A 15,935-nucleotide genomic window follows, 5' to 3' on the forward strand; every position below is an offset into this window, starting at 1 on the left:
ATCCTAGGCCTAAGAGATATTCCAGGCATGTCTCCGGGATTCAACGTGGCCGACCTGTATGCTATGAGTGAAGCTGTAAGCCGCCATGTTCTGCCAGGGTACCCGTCAGCAGCGACTCTAGCACGCCAAGGAGACCAATAACCCTCTCACAGGTCGAGCACTCCTCGCACGCCTTGCACGCGTTCCCTACCACCACTACAGTCGAGCAAACGGCGCGTTAGAGGTCCGCCGTAGCGATCGGCAAGTGGGTCTGTTCCTCTTTGAGCTTTAGTCAACAATGCTTTCCATCACTGAAGCAACGGCGTGCACGACCTCGTCAGTTCCATCATCTCGAATTGCGACGACCGTTCTTGCCCACTCATCCCGGGCACTGTCCATGTTATTGAGTCATCGCAGGGTCGCCACTGCCACGAAGGCGAATGATGAATGCCTAGAACGCGTAACTGGACACACGCCTGGCACAACAAACAACTCGTCCTTGCACATAATTTCGCTTTACACCTGGACTTGCACTTCCATCAGAACAGCTGACTAGTTATTAGACCACAGCTCCAGGACAAACAGAAGATTTTAAGGTCGACATGCGCACCCCAAACAATACACCCAACCGCAACTTCTCCCAACAGATCCTGCTCCGAAACATGCAGAATATGCAGAACATGTCGTCCTCCGCAGTTCCCAAGATGCCTCTGGGTGAGCGCTCCTCAAACATACCTTCTCCCACCAAGTCACCCTCGAAAGTCCCTCTCCCACCCTCGCCGACCAAGTCGCCAAAAGACGCCCCGAAGGCGGGTACAAATCAAACCACGTTCGCAGATGAGACAGGCCCAATGGACGAGATGTTCAAGGCTTCAACATTGTCACAAAAGCCAGCACTAGTCCGAAAGATTTCAGAAGCACACAACAATGGGCAGACCTACGTCTCTCCCAGTGATGATATACTCAGTCCCACTACCAAGAAGTTGAGTGAGGTCAAGAACAGACGCATGGGGTACGTACGCTTGTTTGCGGATGCTAGGGTTGCACCTGCCACCGAACGAATGCTGACATGCTGTAGCAACTTCAAAAAGAGTTCTTCGCTGTATGACTCTCAGAAGCTGTTCAAGAAATCTACATTAAAGGCGGACGGCGACACGAAGGAGTATGGTGCCATGCCCTGATGGTGAACGACAACACGTGCTATGGTTGTGGGAGGGCGCATCGTTGGCGAAAGGCGTCAGGTAGGGACCTGGATATGGGAGAGGCTTCTGATTTTGGTCGCATCGGTATCGCGCACAGGCTACCAGGCTTTATGGTACATGTTAAAGAACAGGCATACACTGCTCAAAGATAGCAAAAGAATACCATCTATCAGAAATGCAGCTTTTATCATGTCTGTCCTCTGTAACGTCTCTAGGAGGAGGAACAGGAAGTCCTGAACTACTGATATGAATCCATTGCTATGTTACGACCTCGTCATGCCCATGTCCCGCCAACACCAACTACTATTGTTATAGGATCAATACAGCATACCTCGATTGTGGCTTCCTGTGAAACCGACGCGACAACTTACAAGACCACCGCATGTGGTACTGTGTACTTCTGCAGGAAGAGTAGGTACGCTTACCCTCTCCAAGCCTGGTGTGCTTAAATTTGACTCGTTGATTGGTTGACTGATGTCATCATCTTGTGCTGACAAAACACGTCATTCTCGTATCTGCTCTTGGCTGATCTGACAAAGCTTCGCAGGATTTTCCTCATACCAGGACCCTGACCAAACGGGAAGTGATTTCTTCCCTAAGCGGCGGCACCAGCATGCTTTCTCGACCGAACCATGGATGAGCAGACCAAAGAAATTCGAGCACACCATACGACAGCAGCCTTCGGCTTACAATATCGTTCTCCGCTATCTGCTAACAGCAGGCCTGTAAACACCGACGACCCTGCGTCAACCTTTCCTCTTCATGACTCCGAACTTGTTGGCTTGCTTCTTTACACCGAAGTACTTACTAAAACAAAGCTTTGTGGTTGACATAAGCATTCTACCGCTGTCTGATGGATCCATGTCCAATAGCAATGGTTTTGGCTACTGGCAATAAGCTCCTTCGTCCGAACATGTTACCGCCGGACAGAAACCCATGGCACTCACACGGGTCGTCCAATAGTGAGTTTCGTATGCATGTTCTTATGTAACACCCAGTCATGATATCCTCCCTATATAGGAGGTATCGGGTCCGTGCCTGCTATCACGATCACTACATCCTCATCCAGTACTCACATAGCAGAGCAGTCTCATCACACCTTGTTCCCATAACATCAGTACATTGCCCGACTTCGACTAGCACAGCTCACATATACACTGAAGGTTGAACCACTCAACAATGGTACCGGACGTGATTCGGGACGCCCCTTTTGGGCAAATAGTCCGATTTGTTACGCGAAACAAAGTCTTTCAGTACCCCGAAGAGAAGGACGACTGGCGATGCCCACGTGCAGAGTATGGCGCAGACCGGCCGACAAAGACATTGTCAGAAGCATCTACGAACGTGCCGACGCCGGCAACCGAGAAAGAAAAGCTCGATTTCCCGGACGCACCTAATGCACTCAGCTCGGCCCCAACACGTCCAGATGCTGATGGGGCCTCCTCAGCAGCATCAGTGACAGATCTCGAAGCATCTCGCATCCTCTCTCGAATCGTGTCTAGGCCTCAGATCTCACGCGCCCAGACGCAAGCGTCATTGACCGAGGCATACGAGGATGCAGTCCGACAAGAAACAGTGAAGACGCAGCCCTCCCGGACTCTTATACCAGAGCGGACAGCCGACAATCGAATACTGGTCACATGGTACACGACCGACGACCAAGCAAACCCGCAGAACTGGTCTCAAGGCAAGAAAGCTTTGGTTATAATGCAGATCTACATGTACACCTTGGCCATTTACATTGCTGGCGCCATCTACACACCGGCTATCCCAACCTTGATTGAGAAGTACGATATAAGCCCAACAGTTGCTAGCTTAGGACTGTCCATGTACGTCCTTGCATACGGTCTTGGAGCTCTGGTCTTCTCGCCCATGAGCGAGATCCCAATTATTGGCAGGAACCCACCATACATAATCACCTTCTTCATCTTCCTAATCATCACGATTCCGCTGGGTCTCATCAACAACTTCGCCGGCTTTGTGGTTCTTCGTTTCTTTCAAGGCTTCTTCGGCAGTCCAGCCCTCGCAACAGGCGGTGCATCCATCACCGACGTATACTCACTTCTACAGATGCCATACCTTCTCACGGGCTGGGCTGGAGCCGCCACCGCCGGCCCGGCACTCGGCCCAATGATAAGCGGCTTCTCCGTCCCCGTCGAAGGCTGGCACTGGTCCATGTGGGAAATCCTCTGGCTCGGTGGACCAATCTTCATCTCTCTCATGATCTGTCTCCCCGAGACATCCTCCCCAGCCATCCTCCTGCAACGCGCCCAGCGCCTACGAAAACGTCTAGTTGCTCAAGGCAAACACGCCGAAGCAGCCCAGCTAGTCGCACAATCAGAAATCGACCAAGCAAGCATGACAGTAGCCGACATCGCAAAAGAAAACCTCCTCCGCCCCTTCCAAATCAACATCCTCGACCCCGCCGTCGCATTCACAAGCATCTACATCGGCCTCATCTACGGCATCTTCTACTCTTTCTTCGAGTGCTTCCCGCTCGTCTACGGCGCCGGTCTCCCCGCCCCATCGATCACCCGTGGTTACGGCATGAACCTAGGCGAACAAGGCCTCATCTTCCTGTCTGTTGCCGTTGGCGTTGCAATAGCGGTCGCCATATACATCTGGTACCTGCACTACCACGCCAACCCAGCTCTCCGAGCCCAACTCGCAAAGGGCCAACTCGGCGCCCCAGAAACAAGACTAGTTCCCGGCCTTTACGCATCAGTCCTCGCGCCCGCCGCACTCTTCATGTTCGCGTGGACGGGCTTCAACAGTCCCGACATCCACTGGATCGTGCCCACGATTGGAATCGTCCTGTTCGTAGTTGCGATTTTCCTGGTCTTCCAGGTCATTTTCATCTACCTTGCACTCACATACCCGATGTATAGCGCGAGTTTGTTCGCGATGAACGATGCGGTTCGGTCGAGTGTCGCGGCGGGGAGTATCCATTACTCCACGCCGTTGTTTCATACGCTTGGGATTGGGAAGGGCGGGAGTTTGCTTGGGGGGTTGATGGTTATGGGTGTGGTGGGTATATGGGGGCTTTGGCTTAAGGGAAGTTGGTTGAGCGGGAAGAGTAGGTTTGCGGCGAAGTAGAGGGCTTGCCATGAGAACGGGTAAGGTAAAGAGGTACTCGATGTAAATCTTTTGATGTTTGTATGGTTGAGCAAGCGAGGCGTACAGGCGCCTGGAAGGTTTTACCATAGATGGGAGGATATTATTGCTTGGTTGCTTGAGCTCTAATTGAGACTGGTCCGTTCCTTTTCCATAAATCCTGAACATACGAAAATCTAGAGTTGAGCAAGCTTCTCACTCTCGAATTCTTGCAAGCAGATTGGACTTAGCATAGTTGCTCGAACTCGTTCTTGCTCAAGGACGTTAAGAGACAGCGCGAGCAAGTGCGCAAGAGTGTACGGAGGAAACGAGCATAATGAACGCGATATTGCTGACCTCAACTTATACGGACCAATACGTAGGAGACATGAGTACTGTACTCCATCATGTACAGCGATGACACAGCGCCGCACGGATTTTCAAAACAGGTAGCGTTGAAGAGCTTCTCAAGTTCGATGATCTTAGCCCACGTTTATGTTATCCAGTAATGGTGATGGCGTTGCGGGGTACTGATCTGTTTCTCGTGAGTGCTGCCCAGTTGCGATGAGTTTCGCAAAATCCTAGTTGCGTAACGAGTTACGCGACGATTGCCTATGTATTAACTGGGTAGGTGGGATTGTGAACGTCCCGGTCATGGTATGGGAAGAGTACATAGGCGTGGCTGGTATGGATAGTAGCCGTATGCTAAGGCTAGTTGCGCAGCCAGTTGCAATTGCGCAAGTGAGAGATCGGGGGTTTGCGCAACAACTGCGTGGTTGCGCTGTTGATGCTGTAGTGTATGGATGTCGGATGAGTGGTATGTAGGTGGTAGGATTGTGTGGCGAGGTGCAAGCCGTATATATGATGACTGTGGGTCGTAAATGCCAACCAGGGCAACTGAGCAGCGCTGTTACTCGCTCGTAACGCGACTCATTCCGAACAGTACCGGATCTCGAGCAACTTTGTTGACGGTCAGCAGCACGCCGAGTTCCTAATGCAGATAGAAGACTTCATCAGCCAGCCCCTGAGCTCTATGAGCATGTACTGCCTGACCCTCCATGATGCCATACACCCAGCAAGAGCCCACGAGCCTGTACCCTTTTGTCGGCAGGTCGAGGGGTCTGAGTACAAGAGGAAATCTGCTGCCAAAGAGGACGGCTACAATGTCTCCTGGCTCTAGCGTCAATGGGCCGAGACCCAGATGCCCAGAGGCGGTGATGAAGAGGCGTTGATTATAGCAGGCATTGGAAAGAGCCTCGAAGTAGCTCGCTGCCTTCCTGGCATCTGGTTCAGTGGCCTCTGATATGTCGCCGAGGAGGCAGGGAAACTCGTCCATTTGTAAGACATAGTTCCTGAAAGCAGCATACAGATCTGTGCTCTGAGCTTCGTCGATAGCCACAAGATATCCATCCAAGCCCTTGATAAGAGTATGGGCAACTTTGCGATTGACTTCCTCATCTGATCGGCCATGCAAACTCTCGGCCATCTCACGTGCCATACTCAGTAAAGCTTTTGAGTGCCTTCGTACCTTCGCGCACAAAATGTTGACGCGAGATTTTCACTGAGGCTTGCTCAATAACACCGAGGGTTACACCTTTCACAAGGAGTACGTCGAGGTCAACCGTAGCATGGAGGTTCGAGATATCAAACTCGATCTGGGCATCGGCATAGCATCGTGTCGGGTGATGCTGAGTGTGTTGCAAGTCATAATCGCGCTTGTTGTGCCATCGTGGAACCCAAGTTGGGAATCGTAGATCAGAACTATTGTTTGATCGCGAATCATTGTCTTCCAGTATGTCGAGACTTGCCTCATCTGCAATGATGAGCCTCGCTACATCACGAAAGACCTGGCCAAGGTCAGCGCGGTAATTTGGTACAAGGCACGCTGGAAGCAGCACTGCGAACTCGCGAGTAAGAATACTACTCGAGTATCAGCCGACTCAGTACTCCTACTCCTGAGTAGTATCCCGAGTATCCTTGGCACCTTACACACTTGCCTAATGAGGTAAGGTAGACTATAAACGGCTACGTATGAGTATTATCCCATAACATTTATCAGACCTACCTCCTACTATAGGAGGGAGCATCCTTCGCCAAGGATACTCCTGAGTACCAGGGAACACCAGAAAATCGATACTCCTACTCCGGAGTAGTATATTACTCGAAAGTATTACTCTCGAGTTCGCAGCGCTGGCTGGAAGCTCGCGAGGGTTGATATATTTTTGATAGAGCCCCAGCATCCCGTATATTTGATCTCTCGGGTCATGCGCATCAAAATCGTCTAAACTGTCTGCAAGCAATGACAAGGTCGCCGCGAGCTGACCTTTCTTGTAGAGAATCTCGGATCGTCCATATTCGTGATCTGCATACATCGCAATACCGACGGCACACTTGATACCATTGGAAGGCTCGAGCGTGGGTAAAGAATAAGCCTTGTGTGCCGTCCAGCATGCTGCTCGGAGGACATCTTCGAGCGGCAACTCAGATGATCCGCGATAACAGATACTCTTCGCTGGCAAGCAAGCCTCCTGAACTACCCAAAGTCGTGTAAACCAACGACTTGCCAAGTATTGTAGAAATGAAGGCCAATCGACACTAGTTGAGATCCCTGTGGTTGACCACAACCAATTGCCCCGCGTACCGTAGAGCTTTCTCGTGAGCTCCTGAAGATCATTGGTCTCGATCTTCATGTCTTTTAGGATGGCTGAGATACTCTGAAGTGCCTGTTCGTTGGTTCCGTCGTCATCTTTTCCAAGCCAAATAAGGTTGCAGGACGTCTTACCATAAATCTCAGCCATCATAGCGACTTGGTTACCTCGTTCGTCAAGGTCAGTCTGGTTGATGCAGACTGCATCGATCCACAGTATTCTGTCTTGGTCCTTATGCCTCATCCGCCTGAGCACGGCCTCCGTGCTGGCTGGTACGTCAGTCGGCTGGCCATGTAAGTAGATTGATCCGCGAACTGATGCATCGCCCCAGACATATGAGATGGTCTCGTAGGTGGTGATCGGACTATGTGATAAGCACGCATACTTGAATGTGCCATGTACTGGGTCATCCTGGAGTCCTGGTTGCACAATCAGTAGTCGAATCTCTTTTTGTTTGATGTCAAGTCCACGATATCCAAAATCATGAACGGTCGCTACATTGCAATCAGGGCTAGAACGACCTGCGGCACTCGCATTCTCCATGAGGAATACTCTACGGCCACAGGTGCTTCTGCTTGCTGGTATCTTACCCCGAGGCTGTTGTGACCGAATGACTGCAAATAGGTGCGTCTCGAGGCGGTGTTGTAAGTGAGGACATGAGACTGCCGCCGATCATGGATTGACTATGTTGGAGACGGCTGGTGTGTTCGAGTCTGGTTCTTATGGTGCGAGAGGCCAGAATCTCGTGCGGTAGAGGATGCCATGCACCGTGAACGGAGTCTCACACAGGAGTGGCGCACAAGTGAACCCTTGGAAAACGAACCCTGTTGCACCCGCTCACCGGTCCGCCGGACCTGCCTTTTCGGTATGACACTACCGGGATATCATCGGCTATCGGATGATGCACGCTTTCCATGACCCCGCGGAGCCCCGCGCGTGACGACGTATTGAGTCAGGTAGGTTTATTCACGGTCTCGGCCGGATTCCCATGTGCACCAGTGTGTTTTGCTTCAGGTTTAATGCTGCAGTAAGCGTGAAAGCATAACGACCATTTTCAAGGTGGGAAGGACTACTCGTACATGCTTACCTTAAGGTCCAGGCCCATAGCTTTGGAAGAGGCGTTCTCCGGTCGGTCTTAGATCGTAACAGTCCGTCGACTCTGATCGTGCTGACCGGACAAGCAGGTAGCGACATAAGCAGAAATAGCTGCATAAGGAAGTATTGGTTGTCTCTTCACTGCACGGTTCGTGTATAAAGAGCCAAAATGCACAAGTATGGTTTAATGATCGCGTCTCTCGCTGACACGTACAGAACGACACGATAATTGATGCGGAATCTGGTTTGTCACCCATCTGCACAACTACCGCGGCGAATCACAAAGACCATGGATACGGGAAGTTGTGCTCAAACAGTAGTGTGTTACCATAACTAAAGCAAATCTGGCTCGACGAACGCCGAGGTCTTGACATTAGGTTTGGAATCAGAACCGTACCCCACCTTGAAGTCGCAGTCAATGTGTTTGTCTATATAGTCTCTGACCCTGCACTACATTGGGATCTAGATCATCTGGAAGTCCAATAACCGCGCTTTTGTATTCACTGTATATTATCACCAAAACCAACCACAAAAGCTAAGTCAAGATGGGATCAGTCGGACTTCCCCAGTTCAACGTCTTCGGCGAATACTACAACACCATCGATGGCAAGTTGTGCAGTACTCAGGAGACCAGACATGGTATCAACCCAGCCACCGGCAAGCCAAACCCAGAAGTGCCAGTAGCGACACGAGAGGATGTGGACACCGCCGTCGCTGCTGCACAAAAGGCTTTCAAGTCGTGGTCCAAGGTTCCATATTCAGAGAGACAACAAGCCCTCAGAAACTTTGCCGATGCCCTGGAGAAGCATCAAGATGACTTTGCCAAACTTCTGACACAGGAGCAGGGCAAGCCGGTAAGTCAGGACCCTTCAACACACCATCTGTCCTGCTAACGGTGTCTAGTTGATGTTCGCCAAAGCCGAGGCAGCATCAGGCGTGACATGGATCCGAACCCTCTCCGGCTTCGAGCTCCCAGAAGAGATCGTGGAAGAGGATGACACAAAGAAGATTATCGTCCGACACACACCTCTGGGTGTCGCAGTCGGTATCGTGCCATGGAACTTCCCAATCCAGCTTGCCTGCGGCAAGATCACCCCTGCCGTCGTCACCGGCAACACCATCATCATCAAGCCCTCCCCATTCACACCATACTGTGACCTGAAGCTCGGTGAGCTGGCACAACAGTTCTTCCCACCAGGTGTGGTCCAGGTTCTCTCCGGCGACGACAACCTCGGTCCATGGTTCACAGCCCACCCCGGCCCAGACAAGATCTCCTTCACTGGTTCCACCGTCACCGGCAAGAAGGTCATGGAGTCCGCCTCCAAGACCCTCAAGCGAGTCACCCTCGAGCTCGGCGGCAAGGACCCAACCATCGTCTGCCCAGACGTCGACATCGCCACAGTCGCACCAAAGGTCGCGACTCTAGCCTTCTTGAACAGGTAAGTAGCCCCCCAACTAACCTCCCACGCACACACATACTGACCCCACCTCAGCGGCCAAATCTGCCTCGCCATCAAACGAATCTACGTCCACGAAGACATCTACGAGCCCTTCCTCAAAGCCATGGTCGATTTCACCAAAACCCTCAAGGTCGGCGACGGCGCCGAAGAAGGCACATTCCTCGGTCCCGTCCAAAACAGCATGCAATACGAAAAGGTCAAGACCTTCTTCTCCGACATCGAGAAGTCCGGCCAGAAGGTCGCAGTCGGCGGTGTGAACGAGGATAAGCCGGGGTACTTCATCACCCCCACGCTCATCGATCGACCGGCCGAGGACTCGAAGCTCGCGACTGAGGAGCCATTTGGTCCGATTGTGCCGGTTATGACGTGGAAGGATGAGCAGGAGGTTATTGATCGGGCTAATGGGACGAGGATGGGATTGGGCGCGAGTGTGTGGGCGAGTGATCTTGATACCGCGAATAGGATGGCGCAGAAGCTTGAGGCGGGTTCTGTTTGGGTTAAGTAAGTTGCTCCCTCCTTATCTTGATATATTGCGGGGTATGATGCTAACGGTTCGCAGCACACATCTTGAGCTCGACCCCCGAGCACCATTCGGTGGTCACAAGGAATCTGGCGTGGGCTTTGAGTGGTCTGCTGCTGGGTTGAAGGCGTACTGCAACTCGCAGACTCTGTACCTTAAGAAGAAGGCTTAAGTAGCTATAGCTTCGACGATGTCGGACGAATGTTCACCATTGTGCTACCAAAATATGAATGGTTCTTGACCCAGAGATATCATGTAGCGATTCCTCCTGCTATCTGCTGTCCGATGATGCGTACGACTGCTGTGCTGTGTCGAATCCTCCCAAGCCCTGCGATGCATACCGACGAAGCGATATGAATTGTGTCATTCGTTCGTTATCTGTCTGTCTATCGTAGGTAAGTACGTGAAGAGGCCACTAGGTGCCACGCCTTGCGTACCGGTACGATCAACTATTCGGCCCTGAGCACAATTCGGTAGACTGAGCGAAAACGTGGGCGCGAATAGGCACTGTTCATTCAGCGGGCGCTGACGATGACGTCTCACTAGATCAGATCAGTTCATAATGGCATGAATCAGAGGACATGCAATACGTAGAACAGCCCTGAACAGCATAAACCATATATTCACAACCCTATGTTCTACACAGCACACCACTTCTATACAGATAACCCTAACCCCCTCTCACTTCACTTTCTCCCAAACCCAAAGTTCAACAACCCAAATGCACCTCCACCTCTTTCGCCGCTACTGCCTGGTTCGACGGTAGGCGGCATCTTCTTCACCGGGTCAACATCAACGTCCATGTCCCCAGTTGTCTCGAATTCAAACCCAAAGCCCGTGCCTGCACCAGCACCATTCTCACTAGACCCCGACCCCGGTTTCTGGGAAGCCCCAGCAGCCACAGGCGACAAATTAATGTCCTCGAAGTCCTTTGCGCCTCCACCGTTGCTGCTGTCGTACGTGTGAGTATAGGTGTTTGCTCTTTGTGTCTCGGGGCGATTACTGCTGCTGGTATCCGAGGTAGTGGGATCCCGACCCGTTCTGAGCTGGAGGAAGCTAGCGATGTCTGCTTCGGATGTGGCGCGGCGGGTTGATTCGCGGTGGGATTTGGAGTTTTCGACGTCTCTGTCTTTGTGGTGTTTGCCTTGGCGGAAGAAGTCGGTTAGAAGGGACTGTTGGGAGTCTGTTCGGGGGAGAGTGAGGGTGGACTGTGTGTTTGGTGAGATCGGGGCTTTTGTGTTGTTGGCGGTGGTGATGGTGCTGTTGAGGATATCGGAAGGGGTGACTTCGAATTCGGGGTTGTTGGGTTTTGAGTTTGATTTTGAGTTGACTCGTCTTTTGAAGATTGGTGTTGATGATGACGATGAGGACTGCGATTGTGTTCTTGGGGATGTGGTTGAGGCGGACGAAGTGGATGTAGACTTTGGTTTCTGCCCTGCAAGTGCAGCCTTGAGAGTTGCCTCTATTGCTTCAAGGTCTGTGTGCTTGCCACTTGGGTGGCCATGACCTTCTGCGGTCAACGCAGGGTCGATTGGAATGTTCGTTGTGTTAGGTTTGTCGGACGTAACGCCGAGGGAGGGCAGACTTGTGTCGAACTTCCCTCTGTCAAACGGGTTGCTGGATTCCCTTGTGGGGCTGAGATCAGCACTTGACGTGTTGCCAGCCAGACTCGAGTAGAAGCGCTGTCTTTTCGATCCCTTTTCACTCGGGATCTTTTGTAAGGACTTCTCACCAGATGATTCTAGCTTGGCGAGTTTCTGTACTTTCTTCTTGGCGGACTTTGTCAGATTGTGAGAGTCCTTCTCCTTTCCTGCCCTACCAAGCTCTAAGGTAAAAGCAGCTTTCTCCGGGCTAATGCGCTGCTCGACCTCGTTCTCCTTCATTGCTGCAATATCCTTGGCGTCAATGTACTTCTCAAACTCGACGGTCTCCACAGGTGGTCTGCTCTCATATCGACATTGGCTAGGAAAGCTGCATCCTTCACAACCATGCAATTTTGGGGCAGCTTTTCCGTTAGCATACGAACGAAGAGCAGTGCACTTCCGACGCCATTGACCCCATTCCTGCCAACCAACGTAATCAAACTCGCTGGTGCATGACGAAGCCTTGCGTCTCCGTTTGTTGTTGCGCTGGGTCTGTGAGTTGTCGCCGGAGCAGTAATAGTGGCCATCTATCAGGCATCGACGGGTGACAGAGAGTTGATATCTTGACCGGCACTGGTGGCACTGCCAAACCCAGTTCAAAGGCTTTGAGGGAGGAGTAGGGAGGACGAGGTGGGAAGCCCCGGAACGTGAAGTTGTGGCATGAGAGGACTTGGTGATTGATTTTTCCGGAGTTGCAGGTGTAACAGGAGAGTCGTCGTGGAAGTAGCTTGTTGGTGAGGCCGTGCTCACACTCAGCTTCCGTGACGTCGTTGCAGGGGACACCGGAGAGAAGGTAGGACTCTTCGGTGTGGAGCTGCCGTTACCGTCGAATTTGAACCAGTCAAAGCTAAACTTCTCCTTGAAGGGACTGACCGGCGAGCTGGACAACCTGGCGTCGGCCATGACGACGTCGCCGTCTCGATCGGTCGACAAAGCTGGCTTGAAGAATGACTCAACCAGAGGCATGCTTTCTAATTTCGAGTGCAGCATTGCAGTGTTGAATATCTCATCTTGCTTCAGCCTGTTCAAGTCAGCGTAGAAGCGGCCCATATCGAAGAAAGAAAAGCGGTATGGGTAATGAGGGTAGGTAAGATGAGTCCATGCGTAGAGATCCTTTGTTCATATATTTCTTTGATGGAGGGAGGTACTTGGATGAGAGCGGAAGACATCCGGATGCAGTGATTGTCTGATAGACATGGCATATTTGCTAGTCTGCTTGTTCCCTCGACCAGCGATCTTCAATGTTTCTTTTGTCTGGACTCTGGTCGGACGTCTGGCCCATCGCTTGCTCCTGTGATGTTGCCCTCCAACTCGTAGCAAGCATATCGCCATAAAAATGCCATGTTTCCTCTTCGCGATGGTTCGAAGGCACAGTGTCGAGTAGGGTCGTGAGCAACGTTTTCGATTGGGAATGCCTGAGCGCAGCAAGTGGTCAGTGCACTGCCCATCTGCGTTCGGCCAAACTGCGCTTGCAATATTCTGTGGTAGCAGTCTGGTCTCATCGACCTGCCGAGATACTTCTTGTGCCTGAAAAGGATCAAAAGTTTCCTCCGTCATCTCACACCGTTTTCAAGCTTAAAAGCTTGCGACCCGATCATTCACAATGACCTCAGCTGTAGCACGAGCGGCGGGATGCTCTCACCGCTAAGTACATCCTGTGTCCCAGACGGATTGAGCATTGTGCCAATCTGCCAGCGGAATCGCGTGGAGCTCCAAAGCTGTAAGAGTCCTCGTCGACATCTGCTCCAAGTATGAAGCAACTTAGGAAGCGTGGAAGCCCAGCATCGCTCTACAGATTAGTACGCGTGTTGCCATGTGTCGCGTAGTCACGTGTCAAGCACGCAGGAAGGAAGGAGGCTGGTGCAGGTCAAGCCGCGCCATTCCTGTTTGGGACTTAGCGTTATAGATAATCTGATGGCTGGGCTGATGGTCAAACACGTCGAGGGCATCCAGCAAGTCATCCTTGAACTCTCGTCGACAATGATCATCCAACCTCTCGACTATCTCAGAATGTCTCGCTTTAGCAATTGCGAGGCTGGCCACCACGTTCTAGTCAAATATACAATTCATGCTTCACATTCCCGAGCTCGTGTTCTTCTCCTTCCATACTGCTAACATTAGCTACAACTCGTGCTACAAGTACTACACTGACCATCTCTTGTCCTGTGCTGACAACAGACCTCTCAAACTCAATCAACAACAGAGCCATCAACATCATCAACATCATCAAGCACGATAACGACCAGAACATCAACGGCCTCTTCACGACCCGAGGACTCTGACCGGTCCTCATTACCACTCACCACCATTCAAAATTCCCTTCTTCGCTCTTCAAGACGCTGCGTTTGATTTTTCTCATCAGACATCACCGGCCTTTGACGCCAAGGTCTACACTTCGGACCCAGTCTGCATAGGCCAGCTTCCAGACAGCAGCTCTCTCTTCTCCGGACCAGGACTTAGCCCACCAGCACCGAACCGCTTCCGTCTGGTCGTTCATACGCGAACACAGAGCGTACCACTCAACAAATCCAGAAAGAGCTCCAATCACCAAGACTCTCGGTCGCTCTCACCTGGAACATCGTCAGCAGGCATCCGACGACCGTCCTACGCAAAAGACCCACACACTCCGGGTCTCTACTTCCAAGGCCGCGAAGCCGACGTTTCTGCCCTCAGATCCACGACTCCATCTCTAGCAAAAGATGAAGCGCAACATCGTCATTGCGATAATAATCATCGTACTGTTCCTCGTACTAGCACTAGTCGGTTACGCAATCTACGCCATCCAGAACAGAGTCAGTCTGTTTGCGAAGAGGGAAAAGGATCTGGACGAGGAGGAAGCCGAGTGAGACCAGCCACTTCTGAGATAGCAAGCACAGAAGAAGAGAAAGAAAACAGCCCTGAAACAAAACCTGCTTTCCTCAAAGGCCATCGCAGGCAACGCACAGGCACGAGAGTTGGATCAGTTCAAGACCGAATCACCAGCTTCGAGTCTCTGAACAAACAACCAGAAGAAGCACGACCGTCGACTATAACTGCATCAACCCGACCCTCCACCGCACCAGAGCCCAGAAGAAAAGGCGACATCACACCACCCTTCCTCTTCCCAACAACCGCAGGCAGGGGCCAACTCAACAAATTCAAGCCGGGCGACGAACTCGAACTCCAGCACAAACTAGTCAACATGGTCCGGACACGCTCCAACCGCCTCAGCGCGATCAGCTGCTCCCAAGACGAACCCGACCTAGCCATCGACAACAACGAGCTGCTCACCATGAGCACCCCTCGTGTCCGTGGCACCGGACACGCAAGGTCACAAACTGTACCAGCAGTAGCCCCACGCCGAGACATCACAACAGCAGCCGCAGTGATGCACGAGCCCGAATGTCACGATTACCACGGCCACTCCAGGTCACAATCCACCGTCACACCAACACAGTCAACTCCGAGCTCAAGATCCCCAAGTCCATCCAGATTCGTCCCCGCAAACACCCACACAACCATGTTCCCATCCGCCTTCAGGAGCATCGCGATCACAGACCAACAACATCCACGTCCTAGCTCATCCGGCAGCATGAGTTCCTCCTCGACAGTCTCAGACACCTGCCCACCTACGCCTACCAGCATTGGCGCCAACAACCGCAACTCCTGGTTCTCCTGGGCCTCCCCATTCTCATCGCACAAACCTTCCCCACCCCCATCGCCAACCTTACAAATCTCACCCGCCCACGGCTCAACACTCAGCCCCCTGAAACCCGACTCGGATGACTGGGGCTTCTTCGTGCCAAAGCGGGGAGCTGGGGTGGGAGACCACTGGGCTGATACCACTAGAACTACGGCCAACACGACATCGCTTGCGAAGGGGAGGACGATCTCGAAGCAGATCCGCTGGGATGACGAGGAGAGCGTGAGGTATTCTTGGTTTTGACCTTGTTTTGAAATTGTGTGTTTTGCATTGCGATTGGTAGCGATTTGGATATGGGATATGGGATATTAGATATGGGATGGACATATGGCTATACGTGTCAACGATTTACGACTTGAAAGTACTTCTGTATTTAACTCTTGTGTATATGTAAATAGCTAAATCAACGATATGGTATATTCAAGAACGAACGAACGAACGAACGAACAAATGAACAAAACATCCAACTAACACCATTGACATATTTTCCGAAACTCGTAAATATCTTCTGTCCTGTTCATCGTCCTTCATTCGTGTTTTGCCATAACTAGCTGCACGGCGATCCCATTATGAGTAAATATCCTGTAACTGTAATGATTTTGTGGCTGTGCCT

At 51.8% G+C, this 15,935-nt stretch overlaps 6 protein-coding genes across 6 annotated transcripts; 4 read left to right on the forward strand and 2 right to left on the reverse strand.

Annotated features, from left to right (window-relative positions):
• Positions 1–63: 63 nt before the first annotated feature.
• PMZ80_005820 (uncharacterized protein) lies at positions 64–1,160 on the forward strand (the record flags this gene model as incomplete). The annotated part of the gene is made up of 2 exons (XM_064874237.1): positions 64–67; positions 550–1,160. 2 exons carry the CDS (start codon positions 64–66, stop codon positions 1,158–1,160), a joined length of 615 nt encoding a protein of 204 aa, XP_064729959.1.
• Positions 1,161–2,360: 1,200 nt separating this feature from the next.
• PMZ80_005821 (uncharacterized protein) lies at positions 2,361–4,277 on the forward strand (the record flags this gene model as incomplete). Its single annotated transcript, XM_064874238.1, has 1 exon — positions 2,361–4,277. One exon carries the CDS (start codon positions 2,361–2,363, stop codon positions 4,275–4,277), a length of 1,917 nt encoding a protein of 638 aa, XP_064729960.1.
• Positions 4,278–5,265: 988 nt separating this feature from the next.
• PMZ80_005822 (uncharacterized protein) lies at positions 5,266–7,465 on the reverse strand (the record flags this gene model as incomplete). Its single annotated transcript, XM_064874239.1, has 3 exons — positions 5,266–5,760; positions 5,813–6,121; positions 6,449–7,465. The coding sequence occupies 3 exons, from the start codon at positions 7,463–7,465 to the stop codon at positions 5,266–5,268; spliced, it is 1,821 nt and encodes a 606-aa protein (XP_064729961.1).
• A 1,097-nt stretch (positions 7,466–8,562) lies between these two features.
• On the forward strand, positions 8,563–10,169 carry PMZ80_005823 (uncharacterized protein; the record flags this gene model as incomplete). Its single annotated transcript, XM_064874240.1, has 4 exons — positions 8,563–8,871; positions 8,921–9,456; positions 9,511–9,978; positions 10,037–10,169. 4 exons carry the CDS (start codon positions 8,563–8,565, stop codon positions 10,167–10,169), a joined length of 1,446 nt encoding a protein of 481 aa, XP_064729962.1.
• Positions 10,170–10,683: 514 nt separating this feature from the next.
• PMZ80_005824 (uncharacterized protein) lies at positions 10,684–12,690 on the reverse strand (the record flags this gene model as incomplete). Its single annotated transcript, XM_064874241.1, has 1 exon — positions 10,684–12,690. The coding sequence occupies one exon, from the start codon at positions 12,688–12,690 to the stop codon at positions 10,684–10,686; it is 2,007 nt and encodes a 668-aa protein (XP_064729963.1).
• A 1,649-nt stretch (positions 12,691–14,339) lies between these two features.
• On the forward strand, positions 14,340–15,565 carry PMZ80_005825 (uncharacterized protein; the record flags this gene model as incomplete). Its single annotated transcript, XM_064874242.1, has 2 exons — positions 14,340–14,482; positions 14,512–15,565. The coding sequence occupies 2 exons, from the start codon at positions 14,340–14,342 to the stop codon at positions 15,563–15,565; spliced, it is 1,197 nt and encodes a 398-aa protein (XP_064729964.1).
• Between the last annotated feature and the right edge of the window lie 370 nt (positions 15,566–15,935).

The sequence above is a fragment of the Knufia obscura genome (assembly GCF_036327395.1).
Source record: "Knufia obscura strain CCFEE 5817 isolate CBS 148926 chromosome Unknown scaffold_6, whole genome shotgun sequence".
Lineage (NCBI taxonomy): Eukaryota > Fungi > Ascomycota > Eurotiomycetes > Chaetothyriales > Trichomeriaceae > Knufia > Knufia obscura.